This window comes from Nannospalax galili, unplaced genomic scaffold (assembly GCF_000622305.1).
Source record: "Nannospalax galili isolate Female #2095 unplaced genomic scaffold, S.galili_v1.0 scaffold184, whole genome shotgun sequence".
Classification (NCBI taxonomy): Eukaryota; Metazoa; Chordata; class Mammalia; order Rodentia; family Spalacidae; genus Nannospalax; species Nannospalax galili.
Genome location: NW_008351649.1, coordinates 200,802 through 219,322, shown reverse-complemented (window position 1 = coordinate 219,322; position 18,521 = coordinate 200,802). Strand labels below are relative to the sequence as shown.

At 40.8% G+C, this 18,521-nt stretch overlaps 1 protein-coding gene across 4 annotated transcripts in view; it reads right to left on the bottom strand.

The window, feature by feature from the left end:
• Window positions 1-682: 682 nt before the first annotated feature.
• Window positions 683-18,521, bottom strand: part of Cdc42 (cell division cycle 42) — a 43,394-nt gene continuing 25,555 nt past the window's right edge. For 2 of the 4 annotated variants that reach the window (XM_017802060.2, XM_029553774.1), the window contains exons 3-6: window positions 13,820-13,892; window positions 8,945-9,054; window positions 8,634-8,831; window positions 683-2,177 (exon numbers count right to left, since the gene is read on the bottom strand). In XM_017802060.2, the coding sequence (XP_017657549.1) occupies window positions 2,088-2,177; window positions 8,634-8,831; window positions 8,945-9,054; window positions 13,820-13,892 (471 nt within the window). In that variant the 3' untranslated portion in view covers window positions 683-2,087. Of the gene's footprint in view, window positions 2,178-2,750; window positions 3,602-8,633; window positions 8,832-8,944; window positions 9,055-13,819; window positions 13,893-18,521 lie in introns of those variants that run through there. The other 2 variants (XM_017802058.2, XM_017802059.2) reach the window with 2 other exon arrangements.

Here is an 18,521-nt window from a genome sequence, read left to right as displayed (position 1 = left end):
AGGTCCAGGACAGCTGGGGCTACAGGGAGACCCTGTCTCAAAAAGACCAAAAAAAAAAAAAAAAAAAAAAAGAAAAGAAAATGAACCATATGTGTGTGTGTGTGTGTGTATATAAAATCTACACACACACAGAGCTATACCTAAAGAAAATGAACCAGAGTAACAGAACAAAATTTCTAATATGAGAGCTGAAGTTTGGGACAACCACCTAGGATCAATGGTTCTCAAACTTGGCTGCATTTTAGAAACACCTGGAGAACTAACTTAACTAATTTTAAATTCCATTGCTCCAGCTGCACTCTTGTACGTTATCAGATTTGAGAACCACCAATGCTGGCAGGTTGGGAGACCCTGTCCGCTTTCCAACTATCTACAGAAGTATGCTAACATTTCCTCCCAACATCCTGAGATGACATCTTCACAAACTTTTCTACACTAAGAACTATTCTCACCTACTCAGTAAACAAGGGAAGAGTTTCTGAGCTACTGGAAATCTTAGGAGAACAGGGACAAACCTGAACATACAGAAACACCTCAAGCTAGAAAACAAATAAAAAGAATAAAGTTTTAAAATCTAATGCCAAAATTTTGTTAGCAGTTGATGTTATATAAGAGTCACGTTCCCAATTCTAAATACCCAAAAAGTAAGAGGCGGAGGGAAAATAACAACCTTCAGGCTGGCTTGTGAAGGGTTTTGTTTGTTTAATACATCTGAAAAGAATGCATATACAAAGAACTGAGACATGAGAAAGCATTGGGTCGACACTAATGAATCTACAAGAATTAGGACTTGGAGAAGGTGGAGATTACCCAAACATTTTTAAAAACTGGAACCCACAAACAAAGAATCTGGTAAAATCCCTAGTAACACTTATAAAGAGTCTAAGATTCTTGACATGATTTTTATTAAACAAGAGCTTCAGCCAGGTGCTCAAGGGATACATGGCAGGAAAAGGGGGCTAGCCCTGCCTGCTGCCCATGTGGTATTCCCCACCTTCACAAGCCTCTAGCTTCTTAACGAAGCAGGCCTGTAACCTCGTCACCAAAAGAGCATGGCAATCCAAAGGAGTCTGTCTTCTAGTACCACCCTCAAAGGAACCTATGTGCCAGGTCTTCTGCTGGGCTCTAGAAACACCACACAGTGTACTGCAAATCTATCCTAAGCATATAAGAAAATGACTGACAGGGGCAAAATAAAACTTTTTTAAATTAGGAACACAATCCATTTGGTGTATTTTTTTAAAAGGTGCAATACTTTTTTTTTTATCAGTAAAAGTTGTTAGAAATTATACCCTCCCTCCAAAAAAAACCAAACCAAAAAAAAAAAAAAAAAATCAACAAATGGCAAACAAATATCCTTGAAAGTCACAGTCACATACAGAGTGCATCCTAGAAAGAGGAGGGGGACAGCTTCCACCCACCTTCATGGGTTTCATCAAAGACTGGATCCACTCAAGGTGGAGAGAAAAGGCAACTTTCAAAAAGGAGTATGTTATTAAATGAGGCATGTCTATACTCCTTCCTAAGAGCACCAGGTGGGGAACATTTTCTAAACTAGACCTAGGAAGTGGAATGTGGAAATAATCTGTCCTCTTCCCCTAAGAGCTGTCCACTGGTTAATGAATTTAAAAAACAAGACTAAAATACAACCCCCACACACACACACTTCTCTCTCACAAAAAAAGGAGAGAAGGGGGGGGACCACTAGGATGTCCCAGATACTCTCTAAAATGGAACCAGGGAGCAGCTTTAACAACTGGAATTAGTCTGTTACAGAGTCGTCACAAGCATGCCTTGCTTTTAAACGAAACAAAACAAAAACATTTTTTTTTCTTTTTTTTTTTGGAAACAAAACAAAAACTAGTACTCATCACTTTTCAGACAATACACAATTATTCAAAAGTAACTAGTACTGGGAGGGCAGGGCCCGTACCAACAGGCCTTGTCTCACACGAGAGCATGTGGGTAGGTGCAGGGCGTTTGTCATTATTGCAGAAACAAATTTTAATTTTTAATCTTAGTTTGATTTAAACATTGCTTTTAGCATGATGACAACACCAGCTTGCAGAGAAGGCTCTGGAGGGCGCTCATAGCAGCACACACCTGCGGCTCTTCTTCGGTTCCGGAGGCTCCAGGGCAGCCAATATTGCTTCATCAAACACATTCTTTAGGCCTTTCTGAAAAGGGGTAGAAAGAAGAAATGGGCAATCTGATTTTTCAATATAACAGAGCTGGAGTTCAAGTTTAAAACAGTCAACCCCAAAAGAGTGGGCAAAGAAGGAAACATTAATAACCCTGAAACTCCACCAAATACTCTTGCTTCACTGAGTTTTGTCTCAACAGGGTACAGGAGAGAGCAGGTATTGATGAGAGAGACAGTGGTTCTTTGAAACAGCCTTTTGCAGACCAATGTATGTCATGAGAAGCAAACACGCACATGTCATTTGGTATGATTTTGTATGTGTTGTTGAAACATTTACATAGAAACAAGGGAAGCAGCTCTGCATTCAAATGGAACTGTGGGATGCAAAACGGGACAGAGGACGGCCCATGGCATCCATGTTACATGGAAGGCACAGGCAAAGAGAGCGCTGGTATGGCAGCTGCAGAAATATTCACTTTGAACTCCCTTTAACCCACTAATAAGACAGTCAAGGGGATTCAAGGAAGCAAGAAAGTGTGTAGCTGATACAAAAGTGAAGTTAAAGCCAGTCAGTGCAGCAGAATAAAGCTTCGTCAGGCATGTGTATAACAACTGTATATTTTTAATTTCAAAATTTTAAGGTAACCACAATTATGTTTCCCTCACAACAATAAAATCAGAAGCAGGAAAATATAAAGGTGGCAGTTTTACATTTCAACATTAGCAAACCTTATGTCAACTCTTAAAATGGATGCTAGTCTTAAGAGATAATGTATAACAAATGAACTTATAATGCAGTAGCAGATACATGAATTATCTTCCCCACCCAAGAATGACCAATACTCCACCTACAGCACAAACAGCCAAAGCAATAGCAACACAAAGTTTCACTGCACAAAGGAAAACCATAAAGGAATCCTCCCTTCCCCATTACACTCTATTAGCAAGTCAACCTGCTTCATAGTTTGTCATGCAATTACAATTAACAATTTGTAGGAGTAAAATGATGTTCAGCAATAACTTTCTCCATCTAGAACTAAGATCTAGAAGGGTTAAGCCCTTATTTTCTCCAAGAGGACATCATTCTTAATGCCAGACCACATTCCCTTTTGCAACAATTCAAACCAAAAAGCTGAGCATCAGGCAACTCAAGCAGCAGAAAGTTAAACAACTCTAACTTGACTACTGATGACAAAAAGTATTCTAAGATGTTGCATTCTTTATCAAAAACAAATACAGAAGTTGCTCTAAGGTGGTGAGTAAAAAGACGCAGAGGCTTTCAAACAGGATGGTTTTATTCCTTTGTTTTTAAATGATCTTTCTACAGTAGTGGGACAGGAAGCAGCAGCAAAGAGGGGAGGAGAAAGTTTAGAATATACAGCACTTCCTTTTGGGCTGAGTTTCCGGAGGCTCGAGGGCAGCTAGGATAGCCTCATCAAACACATTCTTCAGACCTCTCTATAAGACAGAGGGGAGGAGAGAGAATAGCAGCCAGGTTAGAGGATTAGAAAGACCAGCAGACACAATAGCAGTCTGGATTAAAAGAGCTGAATTCACAGAAGCAATGTGTTTAAGAAAAGGAGATAAAAGAATGCTAGTTCTTAAACCTAATATTGGAAGAGTAGATAACTGAACAAAAACTTCCCCTTGAAAGACGTTAACTAGGCAAAAAAAAGAAAAACAGTTGGTATGAAAAAATACAGTATGCCGACTTCTAAAAGTATCACATACTGAAAACTACTATTACATTTTGGTGTAAACAAAGTGAAAAGAGGGGAGGAAAAAAAATCTACATAAACACAAGATAGATGTGTTGGAATAAGTCAGTCTTCTAGAATCCCCCAGTAAGTATTACTATTGATAATAATGACATACATATTTAGGAAATAAATCTGTTAGAATTCCAGACTTTTGTGAATTCAGCCCATGAATAACTGAAGAACACAAACAGGGGACTAATAGGTATGCTTGCATGTTTCTAGGTTCAGTGACATATCTGGACAAGATAAATCAGGATTAAGTAAATCAGTTTTCCAGAATAAAAAGGCTCAGACATTAAGGAGTGTTTCCTATGCAACGGGAGCAGCAATTTTAAGGGGTTAAGAATGGACTCTAGAAACAGCATATACTTCAGTTATTCAGTGATGTTACTGAAACAAGTAACCACCACCCAATTCATAAGAAAACAAAGAATGAAGTTTTAGAATGAGAGTTAGCAAGCAGTCAAATGCTTTCAGATGTCTACATGGGTATCAGAGCATATGGCATGAAATGAAAACAAAGAATATTCTCACATCCACAGGGACTAAGGTGCAGAAATACATTTACACCTGTGCCAGGACACCAAGGATACTGTGACTCAGTAGTAGAGATACTTTGAGCCTTGACAGACTCACCTCTATACCTGAAGCCACCAGTTTACCACCCACAACAGTTTTCACATGTTCAATGGGTCTGTTTGATCTCAAATAAAAATGTCCCACAAGTCCCAGAACATAGTTCCAGTGATGTGTGACACCCCAGACTACCCTAGGCATTCCTTCCTTGTACTCCACCCCACAGGAATGACACACAGTCCATCTGATACAAAATAAATGGGGTAGTAAAGTCAGGAAAACAGATTGAAAGGCTGGCATCTTTTTCCATCATTTTCACTGTAGAAATAGTATACAGAAGTTAAGGTCCTAGCCAGGCATGGTTATTCCCAGCACTCAGGAGGCAGAGTTCAAGGTGAGTTCAAGGCCAGCCTGGTCTACATAGTGAGTTCCAGGCCAGCTGGGGCTACAGGGAGACCCTGTCTCAAAAAGACCAAAAAAGAAAAAGTTAAGGTCCTCTGCATTCCGTCTACACATCTAGGATTAACTCTCAGAGGCAAATATAAAAAGCAAGGGAAATATACTTTATAAGGAAAACTGGAAGAGGACCATTAGAAAATAGGGTACATCCCATGTGAAGACGGAAATCCTAGTCAGGCAAGGTGGCTTAATTCTATAGCATTTACGAAGCAGAGGTAGGAGAAATCTGAGTTTGAGACCAGTCTGGGCTAGAGTGAAACCCTATCTCAAGTTAAAAAAAAAAGGGGGGGGGTCCTTTCTTGTGTATTTATTACAAAGTTCAACAAATAAATGCCTTATGAAATAAAGCTAATCTTGGCTTTACTTATATAGGGTTTACTTTTAGGAGAACCTACAAACAAAATATGACAAGTTTGAGCTCTTATACATAATCATAAACCCAACTTTCTATCTTCTACTTCTCTGACTTCTAACAATCTGGAAATAAAAGTTCCTCCTATAGCCAGATATGGTGGCACACGCCTTTGATCCCAGCACTCAAGAGACAGAGGCAGGCAGATTTCTGTGATTTCAAGGCCAGTCTGGTCTACATAGAAAGTTCCACGCTAGCTGGGGCTACAGTGAGACCGTGTCACAAAAAAGACCCCCCCCCGAAAAGGTTCATCCTATATAATAACAACTTTTACACTTATAATTCTAAGTGGTTTACAGGATAAACCTGTACACACTAAAATTCTAATGAAGCATCCAGCTGTCTAAAAGACAAGTTTCACCAGTGACCTAAAATGGGCTGCTTTGAAGAAACAGGCAAGTAGACTGTGCAGACCCAAAGTACCCACATGGGATACACTGTGCACCCAGTTCCACACACACACACACCTTCCTGCCTCCCCCACTAGAAAGACCCTGCCACACTTTTCAAGAGATGGTATGAGAGCACTGGAGACAAGAACATCCAGCTTTATTGTCTCAGTCTGTGCTAAGTGAGAGATGTCAAGTTCTTCTAAATTTTCAAAGATTTGCTTCTGCAATAGGATTATTGCTGAAACTGAGCTTTAGAATGTAAAATTAGGGAATTAGGCCTAGAAGTTATCCTGTGTAAATCTAATTAAGCATAAAAAGTTTTTTAATTTTTTTTAAAAATTATTTTATGTGTATGAGTGTTTTGCCTGCAGGTAAGTAAGTGCACCTGTGTTATGCAATATCTATGGCGGTCATAAGAAGGCATCAGATCCCCTGGAACTGGAGTTACAGATAGCTGTTAGCTGCCATGTGGGTGCTAGGAACCGAACCAGGCTCCACTTAACCACTAAGCCATCTCTCCAGTCCTAAGCATAAAAGTTTTATCTTTAAAAATGCAACCAAACAGCCAGGCGTGATGGCACACACCTCTAATCCCAGCACTCAGGAGGCAGAGGCAGGCAGATCTCTGTGAGTTCAACGCCAACCTGGTCTACATAGTGAGTTCCAGGACAGCTGGAGCTACAGGGAGACCCTGTCTCAAAAAAAATGAAAACAATTAAAAAATAAAACAAAGACACGCCGGGTGTGGTGGTACATGCCTTTAGTCCCAGCATTGGAGAGGCAGAGGCAGGTGGATCTCTGAGTTCAAGGCCAGCCTTGTCGACATAGTGCATTCTAGGCCAGTTGGGGCTATAGGGAGACCCTGTCTCAAAAAGACAAAAATAAGTAAATAAATAAAGACACAAAAATAAATTTCAAAATGCACAATAACCTGAAAAGGCCTGAGAGCTACAATTGGATTTAATATATTAGTACCTTGTCTTAGTTTGTTCTTTATTGCTGTGACAAAACACTCTGACCTATACCAACTTGGGGAGGAAAGAGTTTATTTATCTTACATCTCCTCGGTCACAGGTCATCAGGGAACCCAAGGTAGGAACCTGGAGGCAGGAGCTGGAGCACAGGCCATGGAGGAACACTGCTTACTGGCTTGCTCTCCTATCCAACACAGGCCCATCTGCCCAGGGGTGGCACCACCCACAGTGAGCTGGGCCCTCCCACATCACTCAACCATCAAGAAAATGCCCCACAGACATGGCCAGAGGCCAGTCCAATGTAGGCAATTCCCCAACTGAGGCTCCCTCAACCCAGGTGTGTCAAGTTGACACTAAAGCTATCCAGCACATACCCTCTACTTTAACCTGGCATGTCTGCTCATTGTTCAAACTTCAATGAATCAGCACCAGTAGACCACAAAGTTCTGTACTAATTATTCTCACAATTCTTTCCTAGAACCACACAAAAAGAACTGGCAGTATATGACAGTTCATGTTAACTGTCAACTTGACAAAATCTAGAATCATCTGGGAGATGGCCTCTGGGAATCATGTGGGGATTATCTTAATTACATTAACTGATTTGGGAAGACTTAATTGTGGGTAGAGATCTTAAGACTGTACAAAAAGCATAAAGCCTGCATTCATTTGTTCTCTATTTCTTGACTGTGGATACGTGTGACCAATTGCTTTAAGTTTTTGCTGCCTTGGCTTCCCTGCCATGACTGTACCTTCAACTGTGAGCTAGAATAAACCTTTGCTATTAGAAGTTGCTTTTGTCAGGGCATTTTATCACAGCAAAGGAAAAGAAACTAAAACACAATGCTATGACGCTGCAGACCAAATCATATAAGCTTGTTACAGCTCCCACTGTTCCTGCCCTGAGAGTCTGAGTTTCCCATCAATCTACAAGGAGTTCCAATACCATCACTCAGAAATGGCCAGAAAGAAAGAACAGTCCATGTGAGAAAGGAACAACTTCAAAAACATAGTAAGAGAGATCAAATACAAAGTTATGAGACTATGACAAAAAAAGCCAATACAGTAGCATTCTTGGCTAGAAAATCTCACATATTATGACTAGTTCTCTGCCCCTCTTGAATGAATTACCTCAGAAACAGTGTGGCATTTGTCAGAACTGGCAAGGAAAAATCTCTCTCTCGCTCGCTTACGTGTCAAAGAAAAGGAAATTGCTTTTAAGTCTACACTTATCTGGATCTCACTTGGAAGGTTTTTTTAGCATCATCTTGACCACTTCAAAACAATCAGTAAAGCTACAATACAGAGGCTAACCAATACAAGGCCTTTAGAGACTCACAATGCTCTCCATAAACACAGGCCTCTCACAATACAGACTGAAACCAGGCATATTCTTCCTGCGCAGCTTTGAGTGCCGCTGACCCCTGCTACAAACAACCTCTGTAAAGTAGGTGTGGTACTGCACTCCTGCAATCCCAGAACTCAAGAAGCTGAGGCAGGAAGACTGCATGCAACAAGCTCAAGACTAGCCTGGGTTACATAACAAGTACTAAGCCAATACATCTCCAAAATAAAAGAAAAAGAAAAGGGAAAGAAAAGTGCTACAGGGTGCCTGGAGATGGATCAGGTTAAGAGCCCTTCCTGTTCTTCCTAGACCAGAGTTTGGTTCCCAGCACCCATGTCAGGCAGCTCACAATCACTTGAACTGCAGCTCAGGGGCCTCCTCAGGTACCTAAATCACATGGCATACATTCTCATAGACACACACACTCACATAGACATAATACACATACATAAAAAAAATATTTTTTTAATGTTTTTAAAGGGAAAAATAAGAGGAAAAGAAAGAGCCTCTGCATCCCAATTCTTCAGGAACTATTGAATCATACAAAAACATAGGTTCCATAGAGCCCTTACCTGTGTGAGGGCAGAACACTCCACATACTTGACAGCCTTCAGATCACGGGCCAGCTTTTCAGCAGTCTCTGGAGTGATAGGCTTCTGTTTGTTCTTGGCAAGTTTCTCAATAGTAGAGGGATCATCTCTGAGATCAATTTGGGTCCCAACAAGCAAGAAAGGAGTCTTTGGACAGTGGTGAGTTATCTCAGGCACCCACTAGAGAAAAAGTATGATAAGTATGCCTTTGTTTATCCACAAGCCTCTAAAATTATTTACAACAGGGCAACAGAATTTGTATACTTTTCAAGGGAAGAGTATGACTAACTTACCTTTTCTTTCACATTTTCAAATGAGGATGGAGAGACCACTGAAAAACACACTAGAAATACATCTGTTTGTGGATAACTCAGCGGTCGTAGTCGGTCATAATCCTCTTGCCCTAAAGAAAAAATAAGAGAGATCAGCAACTGAAATTTAGAATCTTCATGGTATCACAGGTCTAAATAAATAAATGAAAATCACAGGTCAAGGGACGGATGCTATAGCTCAGCTGGAAGGGGGATTACCTAGCATGCACATACAGAGCCCCAGGTTCAATACCCACAGCAAATAAAACCAGGCATGGTAGCACAACTCTATAATCCCAACATTCAGGAGGCAGAGGAAGAAAGATTTTGATGTTCAGGCTAGTCTGGGCTACATTGACACTCTGTCTCAAAGAAATGCTGATCAAAGATGGACACGATGGGACTGATAAAATGGATGAGTGGGTGAAGATGCCTGTCGCCAAGTCCAACAACCTGAGTTTCATCTCCAAGACCCAAATAGCAGAAGGAGAGAACCAATTCCCAGAAGTTGTCCTCTGATCTCCACCTCCACATGCATACTGTGGCACACGTGTGCACACAACACACACATAAATGTAATTAAAAAGGAAAAAAGATATGGGTATGGTGGCCAATGCCTATAACCTCAACAATCAGGAGGCAGAGGTAGGAGATAACACATTTAAGATCAGCACGGTCTACAAAGCAAGTTCTAGGCCAGCGAGAACTATATAGCAAGATTCTAATCTCAAAAGAATAAAGGGGTGGCTCAGGGGTTAAGATTCAGTTCCCAAGAACTACATGGCAGCTAACAGCTGTCTGTAACTCCATTTCCAGAAGATCCAATGCCGTCTTCTAGTCTCTGTGGGAATTGCATGCACATGATGCACTTACCCACATGCAGACAAAACAATTATACATACACATAAATAAAATTTTTTTAAATAAAACAGTAAAGGGCTGGAGAGATGGCTCAGCCCTGGCTATTCTTGCAGAAGACCCAGGTTCGATTCCCAGCACCCACATGACCCACATGGCAGCCAACAGCTGTCTATAACTCCATTTCCAGAAGATCCAATGACATCTTCTGACCTCTGCAGGCACTGCATGACACAGGTGCACTTACACACATGCAGGCAATACACTCATATACATAAAATAAAAATAATAAAAAAAAACAAAAAACAGTTAAGATAAATAAATCACAGCTGTCAGCATTTTAATCATTCAGCATAACAGCATACTAGTCATTAGCAGCAAAACAATTTATTTAACCAAATACAGGGCTGTGCAAAGTGTTATCTGGAGAGCACACTCAGCTGTTTCTATGTCAATAACTCAGAATAGCAAAGACTTTGGAATTACTTGTTTTTATTTCTAGTTTATAGTCTTTAAACTATCTCTATTAGTAACTCAATAATAATGTAATGACAATGAGTTATTGCTACAGATGTGGTTTAAAAAAAAACATGCTATATAACAATCAGTGAAAAAAATCACCTAACAAAAATTAAAATCTCACAAAAACTCTAACAAAATCCATGACCATTAATGACTGCTAAAGTAAGTTCAACTTTTATTCAATCTGTGCATGTAAGCCTAGTTTGAAACTAGAAAGGCCTAGGGAAAATGAATTTGCCAAGAATCAATAGATAATCAAAAAGAATAAAACACTTAGGAATTAACCAAAGACGTGAAACACTCATACAATGAAAATGACAAACATTGGGGCTACAGAGATGGCCCAGCGGTTAAGAACACTGGTTGTTCTTGCAGAAGATCCAGGTTGGAATCCCAGTACCCACATGACAGCTAACAACTGTCCATAACTCCAGTTCCAGGGGATCTGACAGTCTCTTCTGACCTCCTCAGGCATTGCATGACACGGGTACACTTACCTAATACACGCATACAATAAAAATAATTTTAAAAATATTTTTAAATTAAAAAAAATAATACAATGCTAAAAGCAAGGAAGCCCTAACTAAATGGAAACACATCTGGTGTTCATGAACTGAAAGACTTAAGATGTCAAAACAAAAAAAAAAAAAATACTAGGATGTCAATACTACCCAAAACAACCTACACATACAATACAATGCCTATCAAAATCCTAAAGAATTCTTGGGTTAAAAAGAGGGGTGGGGCAGGGTGTGGTGGCGCATGCCTTTAGTCCCAGCACTTGGGAGGCAGAGGCAGGTGGATCTCTGTGAGTTCCAGGCCAGCCTGGTCTCCACAGTGAATCCAGGCCAGCTGGGGCTACAGGGAGATCCTGTCTCAGAAACACCAAAAAAACAAAGAAACACACACAAAAAAAAGGGGGGGGGGTAGAATTTCAACCCAAAACAATCCTGAAAAGAAAAAAGCTGGTGAGCCATATTTCTTGATTTCAAAACGTATTAAATAAAAGTAAACAAAATAATGTGATACTGACATAAAGACAAACAGATCAAAGGAAATCTAGAAATAAATCGTGTGTGTGTGTGTGTTGAGTATGTATATGAGAATGTGTGTGTGATCAAATAATTTTGACAAGGATGTCAAGACCATCCAACAGTAAATAAAAAGTTGGATACCCACATCTAAAAGGATACAGTTGGGTCCTTAATATCACATAAAATAATTCAAAATGGATCAAAGGCCTAAATGTGGGGCTAGAGATGGCTCAGCAGTTAAGAGCACTGGCTGCTCTTGCAGAGGATCTGGGTTCAATTCCCAGCACCCAAATGACAGCTAACAACTGTCCTTAACTCCAGTTCCAGGGGATCTAACACCCTCTTCTGGCATCCTCAGGCATTGCACAACACAGGTACACTTACATACATGAAGGCAAAACATTCATATATATAAAATTTAAAAATATATATTTTTTAATTCCTAAATTTAAGATCTAAAACTGGCCATACATGGTAGTATACACCTTTAATCCCAGCACTCAGGAAGCAAGCGGATGACTGTGAGTTCAAGGCCAGCCTGCTCTACATATACATAGGGAGTACCAGGCTACAGGGAGACCCCCCATCTCAAAAAGACACCCCCCCAAAAAACCTGAAAACTCAGAAAAACACATGGCAAAAACTTCAGAACATCAGACGTAGCAATGATTTGGAAGGTGCATAAAACACCAAAGTATGGGGCTGGGAGTGGTAGGCATGCCTTTAATCACAGCACTTGGGAGGCCTCTGAGGCAGAAGGATCTCTGTAAAATCAAGGCCAGCCTAGTCTACAGGACAGGTGGAGCTACAGGGAGACCCTGTCTCAAAAAGACCAAAAAAAGGGCCAGGCGTGATGGTGCACACCTTTAATCCCCCAGCACTCGGGAGGCAGAGGCAGGCGGATCTCTGGGTGTTCAAGGCCAGCCTGGTCTACATAGTGAGTTCCAGGACAGCTAGGGCTAAAGGGAGACCCTGTCTCAAAAAGCCTCCCCCCACAAAAAAGGACCAAAATAATAACAATAATAATAATAAATAATAACGCTAAAACATGAAAGTGGTTCATAGCCTCATAGCAGCCTTTTGCAGAGGTCCTGAGTTCAGTTCCCAGCACCTACATGGCATCTAACAACCATCCTAACACCAGATCCAGGAGATCCAATGCCCTCTTTAGGCTCGGCTCCATGGGCATGTACGCATGGATGTACTTACATGCATGCATACAGGCAAAATACACACACAAAATAAAAATTAATTTTTTTTTTGAAAACACACAGGAAAAGCTCCATCCTACGCCAGATTGCAAGCCACCCACTGTGTTACTTCCACTGTTTTCTCCGTTTTCTCTAATACACCATTACTCTCATAATTTTGAATTCATTACAATTTTCTCTGAACAATGAGGTATCTATTTCACCCTTCCAATCAAATCCACAGGTCCTCAATGGCGCAGAATTGTATGCTCCATGGGAGCAGTCTGTTAACTGGCAAGGACAGAGTGAATCATTAGAAGTTTAGAATTCCTACATTTAAAAAGACATTTAAAAATATTTTTGAGATACTTTTTTGGCTAACTGAACTGCTAAGAGACTATAGAGAGAACAATCAGAAATGAAGATGTGCACCCACTGCTAAAACCAAGTAGAAATAGCAGAGGGATTGGGTACATATAATTTGGTAACTTACTTTTGTAATGTGGATTAACTGACAAGTATCAACACTTTTAAATTCTCAAAATATTTATGTGTAGTATAAATTAACAAGCTATCTGTTAAGATCACCTAAATATGTATTATAGAAACAAAATACCACATATATCTTCAAATGAAATAACCATTAAAGCCATTATGATAAATATCAAGCTTACAACCTTGGTCATATTTAGAAAATCTGAGATTATTTTCTTTCACTTCATTTCATTTTTTTAGTTCACCCTTGCCTTAAACCTCTGATCCTCTGGCCTCTATCTGAGACTGATGGGAGTATAGACAAATCCAGTTATGTGCTGGTGCTGATGATTGAACCCAGGGCTCCATACATGTTAAGCAAGCACTCTATCCACTAAACTACATTCCCAGTCCCCAATTCTGAGACTTTTAAAAAGGGGGACTGCAAGGAAATAATCAGCAGACACTTTTCTCTGAACTCATTCCCTTGGTCTCTGTCCAGCCTCCAAAAGAATTCCCAATTTTCTGCAAACTCCAACCACTGTCCATGAGAGCTTGTCTGATGTATTCTTCTTGGCTCCTCTGTACCTCCTACCACACCATCCACCCAAGGTACTCCAAACTCCTCTTAGCAGTCCCATGTCAACATCATTAAATTCAATCCTGCTATTAACCAAAGGTAAGTGATCTAATATAATTTCCCAGTGTCCAAAAAAGACACCCACCCGCAACTGTTACAGTTACAGATCAAAACATTGTAAGAGACATTAAGTTTTCACCTGCAGTATCAAAAAGTCCAAGAGTATATGGTTCTCCACCAATCATAACTGTAACTGCATAGTTGTCAAAAACCTAAAAACAAACAAAAGTGCAATATCATTAGTAAGACAGGACAATTCCTAGGTTACTTATTCTCCTTCCCAAGATTTAATCTTCCATTAGTTCATCTTCCATATAGAGTAATCCTGTCAACAAAGCCCTTGCATGAGCTGAATGGTTCTTGGAATAAAATAACAGAGTATGTCCTGGGATGTTTTACCAAGCAGACCACATGCAGAGTCACCAACACTGTAGTGCTGGCACAGAACCAAGCCCTCTGGCTACACGGTGGTCCTTCAAATACCTCCACAATGGGAACTTATCAGAAAAGAAAATAGAATGCTCATTCTCTCTGACAACTAGATGTTAATTAGTAACTTCTGAGTAAAACATCTGATTAAATGAAAACATGTCAGCTAATGCCAGGCTGGTGGTACATGCCTTTAATCCCAGCACTCTGGAGGTAGAGGTAGGCATATCTCTGTGAGATCCAGGCCAGCCTGGTCTACATCGTGGGTTCCAGGTCAGCTGGGCCTACAGGAAGACCCTGTCTCAATAAGACAAATAAAAGTCAGCTTTAAAAAAAAAAAGTGTGGCAGAGCACACTCCCACCCAGGAGGCAGTCAGGAAGACCAAGAGATCAAGGTCATCCTAAACTACACACCTAGCAAGTCAGAGGTCAGCCTAGGCTACATGAGACTGTTTCAAAAAACAAACAAATTTGTTTTGTTTTTTTTTTTTAATCCCCTTCAAGTCTTAAAAACTTTGCAACAGTTTCAATGTTCAACCTGAGTTCTAAGAAACAATTAATAATAAACATTTCCTTTTAATTAAGAACTAAAATCGAAGCCGGGTGTGGTGGTACAAGCCTGTAGTCCCAGCACTTGGGAGGCAGAGGCAGGCAGATCTCTGAGTTCAAGGCCAGCCTGGTCTACATAGTAAGTTCCAGGACAGCTGGGGCTACAGGGAGACCTTGTCTCAAAAAGATTTAAAAAAAAAAAAAAAAAAGAACCAAAATTGAACAGCTGCAGAGATGACTCACTGGTTAAGAGCACTAGCTGCTCTTACAGAGGACCTGGGTTCAATTCCTAGCACCCATGTGGTGACTAACAACTGTCTGTAACTCCAGTTCCAGGGGATCTGATACGCTATCTTCATGGCCACTCATTGCAGGACATGGGTGCACTTATATAAGGTAGGCAAAACTGCACTCATACACATAAAATAAAAATAGCTGGGTGTAGTGGTCTACACCATTAATCCCAGCACTTGGGAAGTAGAGGCAGACTTTGAAATCCAGACCAGCCTGGTCATAGTGAGTTCTAGGCCAGTTGGGGCTACTGAGAGACCCTGTCTCAAAACAAAATAAAAATTTTTTAAAATCCATGAAAAAGAACTATAATCGGCTAAAGACCTCGCTCAACAGTTAAGAGCTTGTACTGTTCATGCAGCAGACCCAAGTTCAATTCCCAGCACCCAAGGCAGGAAGCTCATAACCATCTACAACTCCAGCTCTCAGGGACCCAACACCTTCTGGACACCATCGGCACTGTACACATGTGCACATAACCACACCAACACACACATACACATACAATTAAAATTTAAAATCTCTCCTCTTAGGGCTGTAGAGATGGCTCAGCAGTTAAGAGCACTCACTGTTCTCTCAGGGGACTGGGGTCTGGCTCCCAGTATCCACATGATAGCTTACAATGTCTGTAACTCCAATTCTAGAGGATCCAGTGCCCTCTTATGGCCTCCTTGGGCATTGGCACACACAGTGCACTTGAATGCAGGTAAAACACTCCTATACATTAAATAAATAAATAAACAAACAAACAAACAAATAGAAATCTCTTTAAAACACCTAAAACTGCTGGATATGGTGGCACATGACTTTAATCCCAGCACCTGGGAGGCAGATGCAGGTAGATATCTATGATATTGAGGCCAGCCTGGTCTACATAGGGAGTTCCAGGCCGTTTGGTGCCACAGAGAGACCCTGTCTCAAAAAACAAAAAACAAAACTAAAACTAAAATGTCCTAGATCTGTGACAATCTTTCTTCCCCCTTTCAGGTGGAAGACAGTGCTTACTGTAAACAAGCCCAACAAGAATTAAAGCACCCAAGGAAAGTGTCTAAGAAAAGACTTATATTTATTGAGTCTCATGAATAAAAGTCACACTGGGCTGGGAATGTTGCTGAGGGGGCAGAGTACTTATGAGACCCTGGGTTTGTGCTCCAGCACCACAAAAAGAAATAATAAATTCCTGTTATTGAGCAGAAATCACATGACCTAAGACAACATTTTTTAAAATATTTTATTATTTTTATGTGTATGCATGTATTGCCTTCATGTAGATAAGTGCACCTGTGTTGTGCAATGCCCACGGAGGACAGAAGAGGCTGTCAGATCCCCTGGAACTGGAGTTACAGATGGTTGTTAGCTGCCATGTTGGGTGCTGGGATGCAAAGCTGGGTCTTCTGCAAGAACAGTGAGTGTTCTTAACTGTTGAGCCATCTCTCCAGCCCTCTTTTTTTGATCTTTTTGAAGCAGGGTCTCCCTGTAGTCCCAGCTGACCTGGAACTATGTAGACCAGACTGGCCTTGAACTCACAGAGATACACCTGCCTCTGCCTCCAGTGTGCTGGGGACTAAAGGCATGTGCTACCATGCCTGGCCAAGACAACATCTTTAACTAGATGTTTTATTTGTAAGTAGAACAAATCCCTTAAAAACTCAATATGGGGCTGGAGAGATGGCTCAGCAGTTAATAGCACTTTCTGCTCTGGCAGAGGACCAGGGCTCAATTCCCAGCACCCACATGGTGGCTAACAACTGTCCCTAATTCCAGTTCCAGGGGGATCCGACGCCCTCTTCTGGCCTCCGTGGGCACTGTACAATAAGAGTGCACTTACACACATGCAGGCAATACACTCATACATATAAAATAAAAAATAAAATACTTTTAAAAACTAAACAAAAAAAAATTTTAAAACGGCTGGCAAGATGGCTCAGCAGTAGAGCACTGGCTACTCTTGCGTAGGACCCAGGTTTGGTTCCCAGCACCCACACGGCAGCTAGCAACCATTTATAACTCCAGCTCCCCCTCTTCAGGCCTCCACAGGCACATGTACACATGTATACATACACACACAGACATACATACCCATAAACATTAAAAAGTAATTAAATAAATAAATAAATAATAAGAGGCTCTGGTTGGGCCTGGTGGTACACACCTTTAGCACTGACTCAGCACTCAGGAGGAAGCAGAGGCAGGGGAATCTCTACAGGTTCCAGACTGGACTATTTACTCTACATAGCAAGTTCCAGGCCAGCCAGAACTACATAGTAAGACCCTGCCTCAAGAAATAAAAAGCAGCAACAGCAGGTGTGGTAATGCACGTATGCCTTTAATCCCAGAGACAGGTGGATGGATCACTGTGAAAAAAAAAAATTAGAAGAGCCAGGCGTGGTGGCCAAAAAAAAAATTAGAAGCGTGCTGGGTGTACTAGCTGGCATCCTAGATGGCATCCATCAAGGCAGGAGGAGCCTTGAGACCAGGAGTTTGAGACTAACATTTGCAACATAGTGAAACCCTGTTTCAGGGAAACAATTTTCAAGAAGAATCAGAAAAGCTATAGTCCATGCCAGAATCAACCTATACTAATCTTTGATTACTTAAATCTAAGTCTCACCCCCAAATATTAAGTCTGAATTCTCTCATCCAAGGTAGTACTTTCTCTTATCTAAGGTGGTATGTAACTCTGACTTCCCATTCTCCTATAGACGGTAACTCTCAGTCCATACTAATATGGGCAGAAATATGCACTGCACACCAACTTAAACATGTATCACAGCTACATAATTCACTACATAGTCTAGTTACCTACACAGACCCTCCTCTACTCTTCCCCTGACTCTGTCCTTTTGCAAGACATGCACACACATAAAACTCCCAGAAGCCTTCAATTTAACACCAAATAAATCATGAAACAGACTCAGAAATCATGTTCACAAGTAAACAACTAAAACACAAAAAATCCCAATGGCTGTATTCACTTTGAAAAAATATTCATATCAGTAACTCCTGGGGTCCCTTGCAACTTTATCTTCCACTTATGCTATCCCCAAATGGGCAAACTCAAGTGTTATTTTAGTATCACATTACATCTTTAAAGTGTCACCCCTCAAAGAACCTCACCTTATTCCTTCATTTACCCTTAGCCTAACTCCATCACTTTATTTGTATATTACAGAAGCTATCACTTCCCAATAAATGTTGATTATCAAGACTTTAACTTGATAACACCCCTATCTTTAAAGATTAACCTCAAATATTCAGATTCTTTCTTCTCAATTCCAAACACACTATTCCCACATTAAGAATACTTTGGATGCCAGGCGTAGTGGCACATGCCTTTAATCCCAGCAAGTGGGAGGCAGAGGCAGGTGGATCTCTTTGAGTTCTAGGCCAGCCTGGTTTACATAAGAGTTCCAGGCCAGCTGTGGCTACAGGAAGACCTTGTCTCAAAAGAAAACCAAAAAGGGGCTGGAGCAATGGCTTGGTGGTTAAGAACACCGGTTGTTCTTGCAGAAGACCTGAGTTCAAATCCCAGCACCCACATGGCAGCTAACAACTGTCCATAACTCCAGTTC